This window comes from Euprymna scolopes, chromosome 39 (assembly GCF_053919585.1).
Source record: "Euprymna scolopes isolate OS-2025 chromosome 39, ASM5391958v1, whole genome shotgun sequence".
Lineage (NCBI taxonomy): Eukaryota > Metazoa > Mollusca > Cephalopoda > Sepiida > Sepiolidae > Euprymna > Euprymna scolopes.
This window is the reverse complement of record NC_136520.1, coordinates 58,252,899-58,271,620: the sequence shown is the minus strand read 5'-3', so window position 1 is coordinate 58,271,620 and position 18,722 is coordinate 58,252,899. Positions and strand designations below refer to the sequence as shown.

Below are 18,722 nucleotides of genomic sequence, written 5' to 3'. Positions count from 1 at the left end.
CTCTGAAGAGAGATATTAGTAAAAAATGCATCACTGGTCAATATAAATTTGGAAATATATATGAAAAACTTTTTTGTAAAAATAAAACAGTTTCAACAGAATAAAAAAAAAATAAAATCAATAAGTTAGCCAATCAAAAAAAAAAAATTCAGTAATTAAATTTTTCGTAGATAAATTAGCATTTTTGAAGGCCTAAAGAATAAAAAAAAAAAAGAAAAATGAAACCCATTAACTTTTTATATGGAGTGGAGGATTTTCTTTTAAATTCATTTAGTGGGGGGGGGGGTGTTTGACTTTCTATTTGTTTCCCTTCACTAATAGAAATAATCAGAGAGAAGTCTTTTTACTTACTAACTTTTGTGTGAGGGAACAGACTTCCTCTTACAGTTGCTCTTGAGTGGCAACTTTAAGAAATATAAGATGTTAAAAGGTAGAATTATGCACTGTTGTAATTTTGTGAATTGTGACAACTATTATAACTGCTGCTGCAACAAAGAGAAAGAGACAAATAAAATCTATACATTGCCACAGTCATCATATTTATTTTTACTGTTGGGATATGTATATAGCAACTATTTACAAGTCTTTTCAGGGAAATAACTCTTGTTGACTAAGTTTACCTTTTTTTTTTTTTTTTTAGAAAAGTATTTGGGATGCTAAAACAAATGCAACTTAGAGGAATTATACCTTCTATTAAAAGATTGTGATGATAGTTGCAGGATAGCTTTTTTACGTAACATAGTTTATAAAAAAAAATATAAAGGTTGTTTACATTAAAAAGAAGAAAAAGCTCTCTTCAACTATTTGTTGCATTTTCAACATTTTCATAAAAAAATACAATTCTGCTCGTTTGCATTGGTTTTAGTAATCTAAAAATTTTTATCTGAAATAAAAACAAAACAAAACATTTTAGTCAGCGAGAGTTATTTTCTTTGCATCAACACTACATGGTTGCCAACATTTGTCAGTATCAGCAAACAAAGAATTGGTGGATGTAAAATGTTTTTGACTTCTAATGGGGGTATGAGACGAATGGATTCGCCAATCATTTTTATAACCAACGACTGGGCTAAACAACCAATGAAAACGTTTCAAAATTATTATAAACTAGCGGAGGTACCTGGCGTTGCCCGAGTGTTTGTTTCCGGGACGGGGGGGGAGGGGGGGGGTAAAAAATGTTATGGTAGGTAAGTAGGAAGGATCAAACATGGAGTCATGAGTAAAAGTAGGAAAATAAAGTGTGAAAAAAAAAAAAACATCTGCAACGTTAACAGTTCGGCCACCAAGAAAATTTCCATTCAAGTTGTTTAGGAAAAAAAAACAAAAAAAAACGACTACGGTAGGTCGGCGCGAACGTGAAAATATAATGTGAATTGTCCAGCACGCTAACCACTACGCCACAGAGCACTGCAGCTTAGTTTAGTGATTTTAAATAACTTCACATGAAAGAACTACGAAGCCAAACCGGTGTTCTCTTCTCAACTGTTCCTTGTGAACGATCCCCAAACGGTGTTAAGTGGTGGCAGGGGGAGGAGGAATTTATTAGAGAGAAAAAATTTTACCACTTCCATTGATCTTAACCGATTTTGGCCGTGACTTCTCAGCAGAAAAAGTATAGAAATCTAAGATTATCGAGGAATTTGAGAAATAATAAGCCTATAACACACCTCAGATATTGTTCTGCCGTTTGTGCATATTATATTTGCATGAAATATCTTGATTTTTAATCCTATTAATGTCAAAATCAGACGAGAAAAAATGAGTTCATTTTATTTATATAGAGAAATTGTCGAATTTTGGATACAATCAGTTCGCCGTTTACTACGTCACAGACCGCATTTAATTCTAAGCCGCCATCTTGGTTACTGATCTGAACTACGCCGCCATCTTTGTTCAATACAATATCTCAGAACTTAACAGGTTAACTACGCCACGGACCGCATTTAATTCTTGGCCACCATCTTGGTTACTGATCTGAACTACGCCGCCATCTTTGTTCAACACAATGTCTCAAAACTTAACATAGTGCAGTATCTGTTTGATTGACAGATGGAACTTTTATTAGGAAGTAAGATTTATTTCTAAACTAGCAGTGCTACTTGGCATTGCCTAGGGGCAAAAGTGTAACATTTCCATAAAAACTTTTATCTCTCTCTGTCTGTCTTTTTTTTTTTCCTCATCTGTTTTACCCCTCCCTCTCTCCAACCTCTTTTTTCTTCTCTGCCTATTCCTCTCTAGCTGGACATTCACACATACATACACACAGACAACTGTCCTTTATATATTTCTCGAATGAGTCTGAATTTTATTCCCAAATTAGTGCCTAATAACTAGGGCTATGACAACAGAATATTCCTATCATTGTTTTGATTCTAGAGTATATATCCAACACAGTTAATCAATCGAGAACCCCCATCACTATATAATAACATATAAGATATTAACTGATATGTACTCGAGAGTCAAAATAATGAAAGAATATTCTCTTGTCATAGCCCTCCCTAGTGAAACCACACCCAAGTTGACCATCAGAGAATGATTACATTTTTGTTTTAATTTTAGATGTTATTCATCTGGGGTAACACTGATCAAGAAAATACTAACTTTGTGGGTGCTTGTTTTGCAGTTTTTTACTTTTAGCTGGCCATACATACATACATACACCCAGATAGCTATCCTTTATATAATAGTAGATTTAAAAAAAAATTTACATTGGTCTAAGTTTCTTTCTTAAAACCTCCGGTATATTCCCACATTATAATTCCGTATCATTTTCATTATAATTTCTTAAAATCAGATCTTTTCTTCAACTTTCTTAAGGCATTTATTTGTGTTCTGTCTATTACTAAGTTTACATACAAACATTTTTTTGCTTTTATCTTATTTTTTTTTATTACTTTTTTTTGTTTGATGATGTTTCTTTGTTCAGATTGGAGGCTGGATTGATGACAAACTCAAAGTGACAGATGAAGATGCGACCGATGCTGCAGTTGACTTGAATGAAAAGATGAGGAAACTACAAAAACATCAAGCTTTTAATTCTGAGATTATGGCCAATACAGATAGAATTGAACGAACGAAAGCGGTAAGTTCATAAACATCTGTATATTTTTTGCTAGTATTACACCTTACCTTCCCTTAAAAAAGGAGATGGTAAATTCTGGAAGAATATTATCTTTACTACTGGTACTACTACACTACCCCCTCCCTCAAAAGGCATCCGGGATGCCCCTTTTTAGAAATTTGAGTTTTCCCATTCATATGATTGTAATCCTTTTGGATTATTGTTTTCATCCTGTCATTTTCACAACATTTTATTTGATGTAACCGACTTTCTACAGATGTATCTTGTCGAACTTGATGTAACCTCCGGCTTTCTATCTTGTCGAAGTTGGGAATGCTTTTGTTGAACTCTGTATGGAACCCTTTATTTACTTCTTGACTGGATAAAGTAATCTGCAATTGTAATTTTTCAGTCGCCCATACTGAGACTTGAACCCTCAACCTTCAGAGGAATATTAATTTTCAATTGATTTTTTTCTAAGTACTCTAACCACTACACCACTGGTCTTTGCAGAAGAATCCAAATGATGCAAATAACCGATCCTCTTCTCCAAAATTCAGAAATGTAATATCAATTGAATTTTCCCCATATTAACAACTGATCTTGTGCCTAACTCTGCCCTAATGGAGAGGCAAGTTAGAGATTTTGATGCCATACTTTATAATTTTTACATTTTGTATCTATACTTATATCTATGAAACATTGGAATCCACTTTTAAAATATATTTAAAAAAAAACTATGGTTAATTCCATTTTAAAATAAATCAGTTTCCAACTAATGCTGTTTTAATTTTTACTTGATTTTTCTTCTTCACAGAATGGTCTCTATCTTGTCAAGAAGAATTATCCTAAATCTGAAGAAATAAAAAAATCCATAAACTCTTTGACGTCCAAGTGGAATCATCTTCTCAGTGCAGCTGAACGCCGTGGCAAAGGTCTTGAAGTTGCCAGAGACCTTTTAAATTTCTATGAACAAATCGAAAAGGTTAATGCTTGGGTTAGAGATAAGGTAAGCACGTTTTAACTTCTTGTTTTATTGATTTTTATTGATTTATTCACTGATCTTGCCAATACAGTTGATTTCAAATGGGGTGACCTGTCACTACTATAGCTGTGTTAGTTTGGCCAACAACATATACCCACTAGGTGGTGAGTATGCGGACAATGTCAGTAATTTTATAAAATGTAGAAATTATATTGCATGCGAAAGTGTCAGCATTTAGTACCTATAGGAAATTAGGTCGCAGAATGACTCGTATGATCATGCTATGCAAAACCTTTCAAAGTGTGTTCTGTGTCATTCATCGGATATAATCAGCTAACATACTTCCTAACTTCTGCGTGGCTGCTATTGGAAGCGGTGACAAAGTAAATCACTTCTTTCAAATTTTGTTCTTTAGTATTTCTATTGTGAAGCGATTTATTGAAAGGATATATAATATAAGGAAAATATATGTATACAATTAAAATTAACAAAATTTTACAAATAAAAATAACACAATTAGTCTTTATTTGCACTTTTAATAACAAAATTAAAAGTTTTTATTTTATTTGAAATTTTATTTGAAATATATTTCTGAAATTATAAAAATAAGTTGTTTTTTTTTTTTAAATTTTAAAAGTAAGTTTATTTGAATTTATATAATGTGTTTATGAAAGTATAAAAATAAAATTATTGTAAACAAAATTTCAAACATAATAAAAAAACATATCCAATACATTATATTCCCGAAATAGTTTAAAAAGGTTTTAAAGTGTTTTTAATAATTCTTTAAAAAAATAAAACTAATTTCAATAATTCTGAGTTAACATAAGACCGAAAAAAACTTTTCAATGATTATTAAATTTAAAAATAAAACAATAAATAAAAAAAAAAAAACTTTCAGAAAAACATAATAAAAAAAAAAAAAGAATACATGTACAGGAGAGATATAGGCATGAGAGAAAAATGCAAAGGAATTGATTTGCCTTGTCACCGCTTCCGGTAGCAGCCACGCTGGAAGTTAGGAAGTACGTTAGTTGACTATAACAATAATTACATACCACATGGTAGACTACTTCAGATATTAGGTGCAGGAGATTAATTGATGACTACCCAATCCTATCAGGTGACACCAGCAAGATGACAGCAGACAGTGGTTGGAAGGCATTTACTAAACTTATAACCTCACCGTAAGATAAGAGGACAAATAATAAAAATTTCCGCCATATTAAAAAGAAAAATCTGTATGATGTAGTACTTATGATGAAACAAAAATCTTATTTTAAAATTTGTGTAAATTGATCCAGGAGTTTTATTTTTAAATAAGAAAATTAAACTTTATGAATATTCAAACAGTGAATAATTAAACTGCCATTTTGAAAAAAAATCTCAAAAATCAAAGGGAGAGAACTTAACCATAATTCACAATAGATTTATGTTGCAACTAGCCTGGTTGCCCAGGTGTTTGGAGGTATGTGTTGAGCAACAAAAAAAGTGGTAGTAGACAGGCAGGCTTAAACCCGTACCGCGAAGAAGGAAAAGAATGTGAAAAATAAAAACGTGACATCTTTGCCGTTGCATTCATCGCCAAACCAGAAGTAGCGAAGGTTTAAATTTAGGCTAGTCAATGAAAAAGGGAGTTGATTTTCGAAAAAAAAAAAAAAAAAAAAAAAAAGCGAGAGTACCCCCCCCCCCTCGTCCCCGTAGAAAAGTGCCTAGTTGAGGGTGAAGGAATTAATGTTTTTAGCTAATTTTTCGATATTTGTCGTCCTAAGGTTCGAGCTTCAAAACGATACTGATCTTGTGAAAATCTGTCGCCTCTATCAAAAGTTTTTGCAAGACATTCATACATACATACATACATTTTAAACAGACAGGTTAGATTTTTATTTGACTAGCGGAGGGTACCCGGCGTTGCCCGGGTATTTGTAGGTGTGTGTGTGTGTTTTTTTGGGGGGGTAAATCAGAACAAAAATGAAATTTAACGATAGCGACTTAAAAAAAAAAAAAAAAAAAAAAATTAAAAAAAAAAAAGATGGGGGGGTTGGTGGCCTATAGACTGAGCCTGAACACCTGCGCTATGGCGACAATGTTAATTTAAGAGCGATTGAAGTGAGTAAGTCAAGGAGGTTTGATTGACAGGTCGCTGCTTAATGAGGTCATCGCGGGAGCGTTACGATGACGGGGCAGTTTTTTGGCGTTTGTTTACTTTGTTTCACTGCAGGATCGTTTTTTCATTTAGTGCAGGGCAGGTTGGGCTTCTCCAAGATGATGGGAGGGGGGGACAGCTTCCTATTGAAAGGGGATTGTCCAAATTAAATAGCAATTGTCTGATATAAGGAAAAAACCGCATTGATCAAAGCTGATTGCTGGGAACGATGTAACAACTTTCGTATTAGTTTCACTTTTATTATACGAAAAAGGCAAATCTACACGCGCCGATCGAAAAATGTTGAATATTTAGCTTTTGAAAGTCAGGCAAATTAAATACACATGCGACCCCGGTTCGTAGCCTGTAGATATTATGATTTCGAAGTGATATGAAGTTTTAAAAATGAGCGACGACCTTGAGAAGCCGCTGAAAAAAAATCTTTTTGCGGACATACACAAAAAGCGAACATACATACACACATTTTCACTTTTATATTTATAGATGACTATGAATTCACATTGCTTAAAAATGTTTTTCTTTATAGAAATAGAACTTCTTGATAAATTTGTGATTTTTGAAATATGATGTCACGGGTATATACATCATACAGATTTTTGTTTTTCAATATAAGAGGAATTCTAGACAAGTACCAAAATATTATTTTTAATTTTTATGAAGAAATTTTTTGCATCTGAGGTGGTGTGGTTGAGAGCACACTTTCTTGCTTTGATAACATACAAAATTGACTTTGCAATCTTGTGGAAAAAGATCTCTCTTTTTCTAACGGAAGAAATATTGCTAGTCTTTTTCTAATCTATTATTTTCAAGGAAGGTGCTTAGTTTAACTCTAACCTTTTTTTACTGCTTGTAAGACATTCACAGCAAGAACTTGCCTAATAATACCACAACTGCAAAGAAATTTTCCTTCTTTGTGTCTTTAATCAAACAAAATTTTCATTAAACACTTTCTTTCCAAGGGCCTTCTATCAGTGGAACATATTATCACATGAATTCTTCTCTGCAAACTATAACATGTATGTCTTCAAATACTTTCACAATCCATTCACATAAATAATCATCAGCAAACCATTTGCACTCCTTGAAAATATTCATAATTAAGCCAACAATCAATTTACTACAAATTTAGCTTATATCCGTGAGTGACTTTTGGCTTTAATAAGCTGTGATTCAAATGTATGGGTTTACATATTTATCGGCATATTTTTTTTTTTATCATAATTCAGTCACGGGTGGAGGCAAAAATGATAAATTATTATTTAAAGATTAAATGTTAGGATTTTTATTTTAAATTTGTTTAAATATATTGCAGCTTTATTTTATTTTTTTTTAAATTTTTATTTCATATTTTAAATATTTTTTTATTGAATGTAAATAAACTTGCCTTTTTCGAAAATGCAATGCATTGGCCCCTCAGTTCAAAGAATGGAAAGCATATGTAATTTGTATGGTTGATTTACAGATGAAGATGTTTTTATTATGTACTAGCGGGGGTACCCGGCATTGCCCGGGTGTTTAGAGGTGTGTGTGCTTTTGGGTAAATCAAAGCAAAAGTATAATAAAAAAATCATTGCCTGGGTGTTTGTGTTGGGTGGGGGGGGGGTAAAAAAGTTTTGGTAGGTAAGTAGGAAGCCTTGAGGCGAAGTTGGAAAATAAAGTGGGGAAAAAAACGTACGACGTTAATCGCTCGGCCAACAATAAATAGTAATGGAAACATGTTTGAATTTATTTAAGGATTAAGAATTGGCAGGTGCCCGCACTTAATGACTTAATGAGGTCAAGTGGACTTTCACTGCGGGGCAGTTTTTTATTTACCGAGGGGCAGTTTTTTTTTTTTTTTTTTTTTTTTTTTTTTTTTTTTTTTGTCCCCGAGATGTTGGGGGGAAACCAGCTCCCCATAAAAGGGGATTGGCCAAATTGAATAGCAATTGTCTGATATAAAGAGGAACTCCGCATTGATCAAAGCTGATTGCTTTTGGACGTTCCCGGTAATCGCACCGAGAATGATGCTGCCAGCTTCAAATTAGTTTTGCTTTTCTTTTTTTTTTTTATACGAAAAAGTGTCAAATCCACACGCGGCGATCCAAAAATGTAGAATGTTTAGCTTTTCAAAGTCGAGCAAATTAAATAGACAGGCGGCCCCTGTTGTTAACTCATAGATATTACGATTTAGATGTGATATAAAAAGTTTTAAGGAGCGAGCCGACTAATCGCTTCCCAGAAAAAAGCTTTTTGCAGACATACACAAAAACGCGCACACACACACACACATTTTCGCTTTTATATATATACTAGCGAGGAGTACCCGGCGTTGCCCAGGTGTTTGGAGGTGTGTGTGGTTTTGGGTAAATCAAAACTCCGTGGGGGGGGGGGGGTTTAAAATAAAAAAAAATGTTTTGGTAGGTAAGTATGAGGATTGAACCCGAACCCTTCAGGCAAAGTTGGAAATTAAAGTGTGAAAAAAAAAAAAGAGTGCGTTAACTATTGGGCCACCACGAGATGGTAACGGAAACACGTTTGAATTTATTTAATTACTTGGATTTGGCAGGTGCATGTTTTAATGACTTAATGAGGTCAACTTTTGACTGTGGGGTATCATTTAGTGCGGAACACTTTCTTTTTTTTCCAAAATGTTGGCAGGTAGGGGGAAACGGTTCCCCTTGTCGAAATTGAATAGCAATTGTTTGATATATGGAAAATATTTCCACATTGATCAAAGCTGATTGCTTTCGGACATTTCCGCCGATAGACGGAAAATACCACCAGAATTAGTGTCGCTTTTATTATAGGAAAAAGACTAATCCACATGCGTCGAGCGACAAATGTTGAATATTTATCTTTCCGAAGTCGAACAAATTAAATAGACAGGCGAGCTCCGTTGTTAACTCTGAGATATTACGATTTACATGTGATATAATAAGTTTTAAAAAGTTGTGAACCGACTGACCGCTTCTCTGAAAAAAGCCTTTTGTAGACATACAGAAAAAGCGAACACACACACATACATTTTCGCTTTTATATTTATAGATAGGGATTATGAGGCCTTTTAACTTCTCCAGTCCTTGCTACTCAGTCAAATTGTTTTGTTTTTTTATTCACCCAATAATATCTATATCATTTGTTTGCCTTTTTGTGCATCATTCACTGATTCGCAAATGACTTGTTTACTTTTCAAATTAACCAATACAATATTTGTCAAGACACATTCAAGTATCACCTCATCTCAGTTCAGTTTAGTGCACTTTTTATAACAATTAGTATCAGCCCCACCCTATTTCCACTAGGGTAATCTTTTTATAAAAGGATTTAAAACAAAAATTTCAAATTAAGATTTTTAAAAATGTAAAAAGATTCTTTTAATTGAAAAAAAAAAAAAAAGGCATAAAATTTAATTCTTAAATCAATGAATTATATTATAATTATAAAATCGCTAATTTAAAAAAAATTTTTGTTGCACATTTCCACTAGAGGTAATCTTTTGACAAAAAGATTTGGAACAAAAATTTTAAGTTTGAATTTTTTCAAATTTTAGAAAATTTCTCCACTCAAACTTCTAGACTTTAGAATTCCCTTCTGATTCCCTGCTTTCCTGGCTGTACTGACATGCAGAAATTTATGTGTAATGTGAATAGGCATCTTGCTACTGAACTCTTTACAAAATGTCCCTGTATATTTTTTCCCCAATTAGTAATCCCTTTATGACCTAACAGCACTTTCAGATGAATAAGAGTGAAAAAGAAAAAGATTCTTTCATTAAAAAAAAAAAATCATTTTTAATTAGATTTTTAAACTTTTATTTTTTAATCAAGGAGTTAAATATTTGATAAAATCAATAATTTTAAAAACATTTTTTTTTTTTTTTTTTTTTCAGGAAACTTTAGTGAATGCTGGAGAGTTAGGACGAGATTATGAACATTGTCTGGAATTGCTGAAGAAGGCAAACAATCAAGAATCTGCTGTAAGTATTATTCTTTTCTTTACTTTCAGACTTCATTTAAAAGCTTAAAAGCTGCCTAGAATGTGACCTTTATTATCAATTCATAATTAGGATCATTATTTTTGTTTTGATTTTTTTTTTTTTTGTAGTTTCTTCCATAAAAGGTATAATACTTGAATGGAGAGAGGGAGTTCATGTTAGAAATTTTTACACTTATTTTTTTTTTCTCATTTTATTTTATACTTCCTCAGGGATGTGAGTAATTTTACTAAAAATCATTTGAAGTCTTACCTTTTCAAAAAAATTAAAACCTTCAGTTTTTACAGAGAACTGTCATAAAAGGGTAAAGGAAGGCAAATACAAGAGAAGTAGAGAGAAAGAAATAGAAAGAAATAGAAAGAAATAGGAAGAAAGAGAAAAAATGAGTCAATACTTTTGGGATTTGATAGAAATCAGTTCTTTCTTATTTAAGAAGAAAAAAACAAAATGGATTTTGACCAAAATACAAAGAACTCCCATCCATGGGTGGAAATTCACTTTTTATAGACAAAAAGAGAATTTTGTTCTTACCCAGAATTTGACCGACAAAAATACAGAAAAATTTCTGATGTACGTACCCATCATGGAACGAATATGGCGTATTCCAAAAATTAGATAAATTGATCAAGTAGTTTTATTTTTAATCAAGAAAAATACAATTTTATGAGTATGCCAAAAAAAAAAAAAAAAAAAAAAGCTCTCATATTGCCATCTGGAAAAAAAAACAAAGGCAGATAACTCCACTATAATTCAAATTTGTGAGATTAGCTTTGTAATGCTAACAATTTCACATTAATCATTTAAGAATGATTTTTTAGCGTTTTTTTCTTTTTTTTTTTTTTAACAAATTGTCAAGTTGTGTATATTTTTTAATGTTTTTCGAAGATAAGGTTATACATGTAAACCAATTCTCTAATTTTTTTGACAGGGCATCAGTGTGGATGAGCAAAGGGTTCAGTCAATCAGTCAATTGGCTGACCAATTAAATGATGAGGCCAAGGAAAAGAGAGATTTCATGATGGAAGAGTGAGTTCTTTCATTTTTTCTTTTTTTCTTTTTGTTCACTTTTGTAAATAAAGTTACCATCCTAGGCACTACAGTAAGCTGTGTTTCAAACTATTTGGCAAGAAATAAAATGCTCAGCACCTGACCACCTAAAAATCGGTTTTCTCAACCGTTTCCACATTTCCACCCTCCTACCGATTCCTTGACCTTATCAATTACTGCAGCTCTCTCATACCCGGCCATTTTGGATGCGGCATTAAACTGCATCTGGTGGTGTTGAGATTCCAATTTGGGAGTTTTGGAGAGTTTGAAGGTACATCTTAATTGCCATTAATCTAACATCCACTCTGATTCATTTGAAGTTTTACCTTTACCCCCACTTCCCTAGTCCTTGCTACTCAGTCAAATTGTTTTTTTTATTCACCCAATAGTAGCTATACCATTTGTTTGTCTTTTTGTGCATCGTTAACTGATTCACAAATGACTTGTTTACTTTTCAAATTAACAGAAACAATATTTGTCAGGATCTCAGTTATGGGTTAAATTGTATCGATTGTTTCCAATCTATTTCTTAAAAAAAAAAAAAAAATGTCTACAAAAACAAAATAATCTAAAAGCAAATTTCATACATAAAAAAATCTGCATTTACAGCATTAATAAATATCTTTAAAAAATATATTGCTTGAAGCAGTAAGGGATTTCACAAATCAAGTGGATTGGCTAATATAAACTTGCCATCATTGTAGTATATTTTGTGTCTGTGTGGGTTATTTAGATATAGCTAATTCTATTGGTCTCTAACTGATAACACTTCTATCAAAGAGTCTGTGTGAATTAGTTAAGTTTAAAATTTGGTTATATTCATATTTTTATCTTTTTTTTTCTTTTATTTGGTACATATAGTTTAAGAATTTAACTGCGTTTTCAATTTGGAAGTTTTGGAGAGCATGAAGTCATATCTTAATTACCATTTGTTTTTCCAGAAAGCTGATATGTTATAACCCAACTGACCCACCCCAAAAAAGAATTTAATTGTTGATATTTAGTTCAATTTGTTGCGTACTGGTCTATATAACATGGGTGTATATAATGTCTCGTTTGATTGTGTTTTTACATTGTGTGTATCAACAAAGGCGTCTATTGTGGTCAATGTATATGGAAAGCATCTATCTTGTGCAGTGTGTGTTGGTTTGCAACACATACAGTAAAACAGTTCATTAACATCAGTTTGTGTTGAACACGGGCAAAGTACATATCTTTTTCTGTTGTGTTGCTTTCTCTTCTCACAATCCAAGTTCATCTTTCGAAGGAAAGCCAACAACCATAGGTTATATATTTGATATAACTTTATTTGTGTTTTAGAGCTTGCGCCGATTGTGTTTTGATTCCTACATTATGCTAATGTTGTTTCTCCCAGCTTCCAAACGGTCCTGGATATGACCTAAAACTATATCCAATGGTGAGGCCCCAGCTTGCGGGCCTTGGGGAGTGTGGAGCCACCCTTTAATCGCCATTGCTCCCAGGTCCACTCTATGGTTAAATAGAATCCGACTTAACAAACAAATATACTCCATTAAAAATCATTCCTCAAAATAACTAGATTCGGCATTAAATAACCTGAAAAAGGTTGATATGCTGTAAAACAAAAACAACCAACAAGCAACCAGCTTCCAAACTCGGAGACGATATCTTTTATGCTCTTGTTCAACTCTTCCGTCTGAGTCTCTGTTCTAAACCTAAAACTTCTATGTGTCTCAAAATCTACCTCATTACATCATTAACTCACATAACCAAAGACACAAATCAACTGATTCATGTTTGTATGTTTGTTACATATTTTGTGTATTCATCTAACATTCCAACTTAACATTCCCGATACATTTCTAGCATAAATATTTTTATCTTGATACATATTTTCTAGCGTTCTATTTGCCAAACATGAACAACTATCATAATAATTGTCCAGGTTACTTGGCATTCCCTTGCAGTGCTCTATATAACACATTTACTTTTATGCAAAGCAAGCATAGAAATTCTTTGTTAAAATTCAGGTACTTCTAAATATTTGAAAATTTTAATAAGTATTTTTTAGACAACAACTTTTAATATAAGATTCATAAAAATATTCAATTTAAACAAAATCCTGTAAAGCTCCTATAATAAGTCATTTGTCTGAAGTTTTTTAGTAATAGTGGTTATATTTCTTTCTATCTTATTTTTTGTAGTAGTGTACATAATAGTTGTTTGTTGTCATAATAACAACAGCACATATTCATTTCAGAATTTACTAGTTAAAAAAGGACAAATAAAATCTTCACTTAAAGTGCAAATATTATTATTTATTATAAAAAGAGATATCCAAATTGTTGTGAATAATCTGTTACATAAAGGACAAAGGTTAGAAACTACACAAGACAGATCCACAAAGTTGATATATTCTTTATCAGCATTGCCTTGGACAAAATATAGACACATTTAAAAAATAAAAAAAAATTTTTTTTTTTAAAATGTAAATATTCATTCTTTTGAAGACCAACAAGAAGAAAATCAGTGAGTTGGGAAGAGGTTCAACATTTAGAGCAATTTTTTAATGTTATATTTTCTTTTTTGTAATATTTATTATTTTGAGAATCATCAAAAGCAGAATTATTTTGAGAAGAAGGTAATCAACATTTAGAGCTTTTTCTTCCTGTGATTTTACGATATTTGGTGTGAAATTCTAACTAAAATGCACTTGCATGTTCCTCATTGAAGAAATCATTGTTGACTGGAGAGGGGGGATAGAAAGGGAGAAGGATAAAGAATACAAAATATATATAGAGATAAGTTAAACATGTTATGCGGTTTTAACTCTTCTGATTTTGCTGTCCATACCTCCTGGACAACGCCAGGTAGTTATGCTAGTGATGAGTATAATTGGAATAAAAAAAAAAAAAAAAAAATGATCTTTTAAGCAAAGTTGTTTTTTTAAAAAAATTTTTTTTCCACTTTCCTTGTCTGTTTCAGTTGGAAGCAACTTCAAGGTGCCTTGAAAAAATACAAGACTCAACTAGAAAATCAACTGGAGATCCATACGTTCAACAGAGATGTTAATGATATTAAAAACCGGATCAAAGAAAAGGTAAAGATGTATTTATTTTGTAAATTTCATAAACTTTGATCTAGTTAGGGTTCATTTATCCACAGTGGGTTGTTGACCAATAGAGGTTGAGGGATCAAAGCACACGGTGACCCAGTCATAACAGTGGGTCAGGGCACTGTAACTGAACCAACAAAATTTAGTTGATGTGACTGAATCATTGTGGTATGATTATGGTTTGAGGCATGCCAGTGATTGAACTACAGCAAGGTCAGGATTTTGAAGTATGATATTGTAAATATAATCGTCCACAGCCAGCTTTTTTATTTTTATTTTTTTTTCACTCATCAGTGTGGTTAGATATAACGAATTGACTAATCCTGAAATTCAAAATCTAGATGCCAGACTCACTGGTCATCAATGTTGGATGGCTAACCATTAAGCTAATGGATTGCTTAATAAAGGATAAGTTTAAACTATTTATAGGATGAATTTAGACTTATTACTAGGAAATAAGTTTGATGCATATTTAATCCAATCTTGCTAGCTAGAAATAACAACTGCACCTCTCTGGGGTATTTTTGTAAGTTAACATGTTCTCAACCTTCATACACACCCATTTATACTAGCAGGTTGCCCGGCATTGCTTGGTCATAAAATACACCTGAATATGATATTTTAACTTAGACAGATTTTGTATTTATTATTATAAGGCCAATTCTCTATTGATTATTATATTGTACCCAATATATAATAGTGATTTCAAAAGAAAGTAAAATGACTTCGGTGCCATCAGCTAGAATCAAAATCAAAACCTATAGCTCTCAGCATTATTCATTACTGTCTAATTTGAATTCATATGGCTACAAAACCTAGAAAAAATTATATTTTACTTGTAAATATATGTTTGCGCGGAAGAGCACTTTAATTTGACTTACGTCTGCTAAGTTCCAATTTTTTAAAATTTTAACCCCTGAGCAGCTATTTTTATCGGCTAAAGATCAAATAAAATTTATTCCATAGCTACAAATCCCTTAGATATTCAGTTTCAAGTCTCTAGGCCAAAAATTGACAGAGGAGTTTGGTAGAGACCGTTCCTCAAACAGACAAGGCCACCTATATATTTATATAATGACAAGAGATATAAAATGTCTTTACAGAAGTCTGTTCTAAAAGTTAACTATCAGTTTCATGCTATTTAAGTTTCTTAGATGATAATTTATATACATATAACACTGATGTAACGTTTAATACTGTACCTCTACAAGACCACCATTCAACCATGTATTGAGTATTGTTGCCACATTTGGGCTAGTACATCTTCTACTAGTCTTTCTCTCTCTTAGGCAAGGTTCAAAAGAGAATTGCCAACCTAATAGGTCTCGCACTATCAGCTAGGCTTCAACTGCTGTCTTATCGACAAAATGTTGCATCCCTCTGCCTGTTTTACAAGTATTTTAATAATAGGTTCTCCGACAAACTACAAGCCCTTGTCCCCCACCCCTGACGTAAATGCCCCTGACAAACCGGACAAGCAGATAAATTCCACCCTGACACAGTAGAAATCCCCAGATGTAAGAAAGCTTTCTACTCTAATAGTTTCTTCCCTAGGACTGCTAGACTTTGGAATTCCCTTCCAGGTTCCTGCTTTCTTGATGGTACTGACATGCGGAAGTTCAAGTGTAATGTCAACAACATTGTTGCTCAACTCCCTACATGGTATCTCTGAAAATTATGTCCCAGGTAGTAGTCCCCTACATCAAAATGGCACTGTACCTTGTTTGGGGTGAAAATGCAATTAAAAATAAAATAATCAAAATAATTTTGTTTTTTTAGCTTAAAAATTAAAAACTTGTTTATTATTATTATTATTTTTTTTAATTTGCTTTAAGGAGGTTCAGCTGACAACAGATGAAACCATAAAAGATTTAGCAGCCATTCAGCTTCTTTTACGGAAACAGGAACAAATAGACAGAGACTTCACGGTACTTGAATCAGATATTACGGTAAGTCATTTAATTTATGAGAATGTATTTTTTAAATTCTCTTTTTCACGTATGTGATCAAATGTCCATTTGGTCTGAAGATTATATATTCCTCTTAGTCTGTATGTCCATTCTACTTTTTTTAACATGATGTATAGGAGTGCATGGGAAAATAACAGCAGCAGCAAAGGATAGCTGGCTTGCAAAGAGATTAGCAATGGCCGAAAATAAGCACATATGCAAATTAGGAAGTGTGCATGAGAAGAAAAAGGAGAAAAGTGCGCCATGTGGTCGGGAGAAGCAAAGTGGACGTCAAGAAAATGGACGTGTAAAGTTGAAGGCGAGAAATGGCTGGATACAGCTGGCGTTAGGTCGGAGAAGAAAAGTGTACACCGGGCGAGATACACGATGATGAGACTTTCAAGTGGTGTCGAGACATGGTAGTAATGTTTGATAAAAACTTTTGTTAAAGAAAATATACCGACCCGGATTTTTATTTATTTCTTTCCAGTTTTATTTTTATGAATTACTAAAGTGTAATGCCACATAACGTTACATTTTTCTCAAACTACTGAGCTGATCTGGTTGAAATTTTGTATGAGCTTTTATTTGTATTATTTGGATTCATCAAACTACTATTCTCATTTTTCACATTTTGATCGATATAACCTCTGACCTTCTTCAGGTGTATCCTGTCGAACTTAGGAATTTGGACAGAATTCCGAGCAGAACCCTTTTACTTCACAGGGGTAGCGTGCGCTTGTTTCGTCAGCCATGACTGGATAGAGGTCCTTAGTAATTTGCAATTGTATCTTTTTGGTTGCCAACATTGAGGATTGAACCTTGAACCTTCAGGAGAATATCACTTTTTACAATGGATTTTTCCGATTACTCTAACCACTGCACCACGGGTCCTTGCAAGGACCCGTGGTGCAGTGGTTAGAGAACAGTAGTCCGATGAATCCAAATAATACGAATAATCAATCCTCATCTCAAAAATTCAGAAATGGACTTTTGTTATAAGGTGCAGCAAACTAAGTATTATGATATCCGTTCAATAGTCAGTTAGGGATTGATAGAGATTAGTCATCACATACCACATTTACTCAGTTTTTCTCAGAAACTACTGGGCTGATCTGGCTGAAATTTTGTATGGGCCTTTGTTATAAGGTACAACAAACTAAGCATTATGGTATCACAGTTAGATTAGCACAAATGTAACCATATGCAACAATGAATTTGGCATAAAGCACTCATTCTAAGTCAACATGCTATAACTTTTGCTCATTTTTAATGAGCTAAAGAGTCTTGTTATTGACTTTAGTGTTGGGAATCTGAAAACTCTGAACTTTTGGGGGTATCGGAATTTGTAAAATGTGTACCAATTTTCTGATGCCAAGAAAGATTTCTTTGTCTTTTTTATTTTATTTTTTTATTTGATTTTATTTAAAACAAAATCTTCCATTGCTGGTAATAATGATAACATAATATTTATTGATTTTAAAATAATATTTATTGATTTTAAACTACTAGTAAAACTAAAATCTAAACATCATTCCTAACAAGTGTATTTTTATGCCCGAGGAAATATCTGCATATTTTACAGCGTTTTATCGGTAACAACTCTAGAAGTTAAATATTTACTGATTTATAAAGAATCAGATCGGAATTGGTAATTGTATCAGAATCAGAAACAATATTGGAACTGTCCCATCACTCATTGACATTATTTTATTTATTTATTTATTTATTTTTTTAACTCATTCCATATAAAATTTTGTATATATTGTTCTGGAAAATTATAAATTCATTTAAATACCTTGTTTGTCTGAATAGATGGCTATAAAAGAAAAAAAAAAAAACTTAAGTGCTTAGTTTGACTAATATATTATTTTCATGGAAGTCTCTCCAGACAAGGCATGAAACCACTTAAGGTAAAGAGAGTTCACAAGAACGAAAGATTAGTGCAGAAACACGAGATGCTTATTGGCATCTTGGTCTAACAAGACCAAGGGGCATAGGTAGAAGGAAAACAGTCAGCAGGAAGAGTTCCACAGGTTTGCAATTTTTGGAAAGAAGCTACTGGAATGGGAAGTTGTATGACAATGAGGTATCAAAATAGAAAATTGATAGCAACCACTAGAGGAACGAATAAACATCACATTTGTGAGAGAGAGGTTACAGAGAAAAAGAAAGAGTGCAGCCAATCGAATTACAGATATGTTTCTTGCACCATATCAAGAACATTCAAACTGAAGAGAGATTCACCAGCCCAAATGTGACAACTGTATTCTATACCTCTCTCTCTGCTATCAGGCACTTAATTTACTTTGTAATTTTCTATTATCTATTTCTCCTGGAATTCTCCAGTAGTAACTACCGTAAACATGTGCAGCATAGCATATCTGGTGTATGTGAATGGCAAACGTGTAGTTAGATGCGTGATCAGATAGTAGATTTG

The 18,722-nt window shown here is 32.7% G+C and overlaps 1 protein-coding gene across 3 annotated transcripts in view; it reads left to right on the top strand.

Moving 5' to 3' along the window:
• The window catches only part of LOC145263789 (spectrin beta chain-like), a 532,547-nt gene that overhangs the window by 396,705 nt on the left and 117,120 nt on the right, over nt 1-18,722 (top strand). For all 3 annotated transcript variants that reach the window (XM_080120846.1, XM_080120847.1, XM_080120845.1), the window contains exons 53-58: nt 2,930-3,085; nt 3,882-4,073; nt 10,088-10,174; nt 11,121-11,218; nt 14,204-14,318; nt 16,169-16,282. In XM_080120846.1, coding sequence (XP_079976972.1) covers nt 2,930-3,085; nt 3,882-4,073; nt 10,088-10,174; nt 11,121-11,218; nt 14,204-14,318; nt 16,169-16,282 — 762 coding nt within the window. The remainder of the gene's footprint in view (nt 1-2,929; nt 3,086-3,881; nt 4,074-10,087; nt 10,175-11,120; nt 11,219-14,203; nt 14,319-16,168; nt 16,283-18,722) is intronic.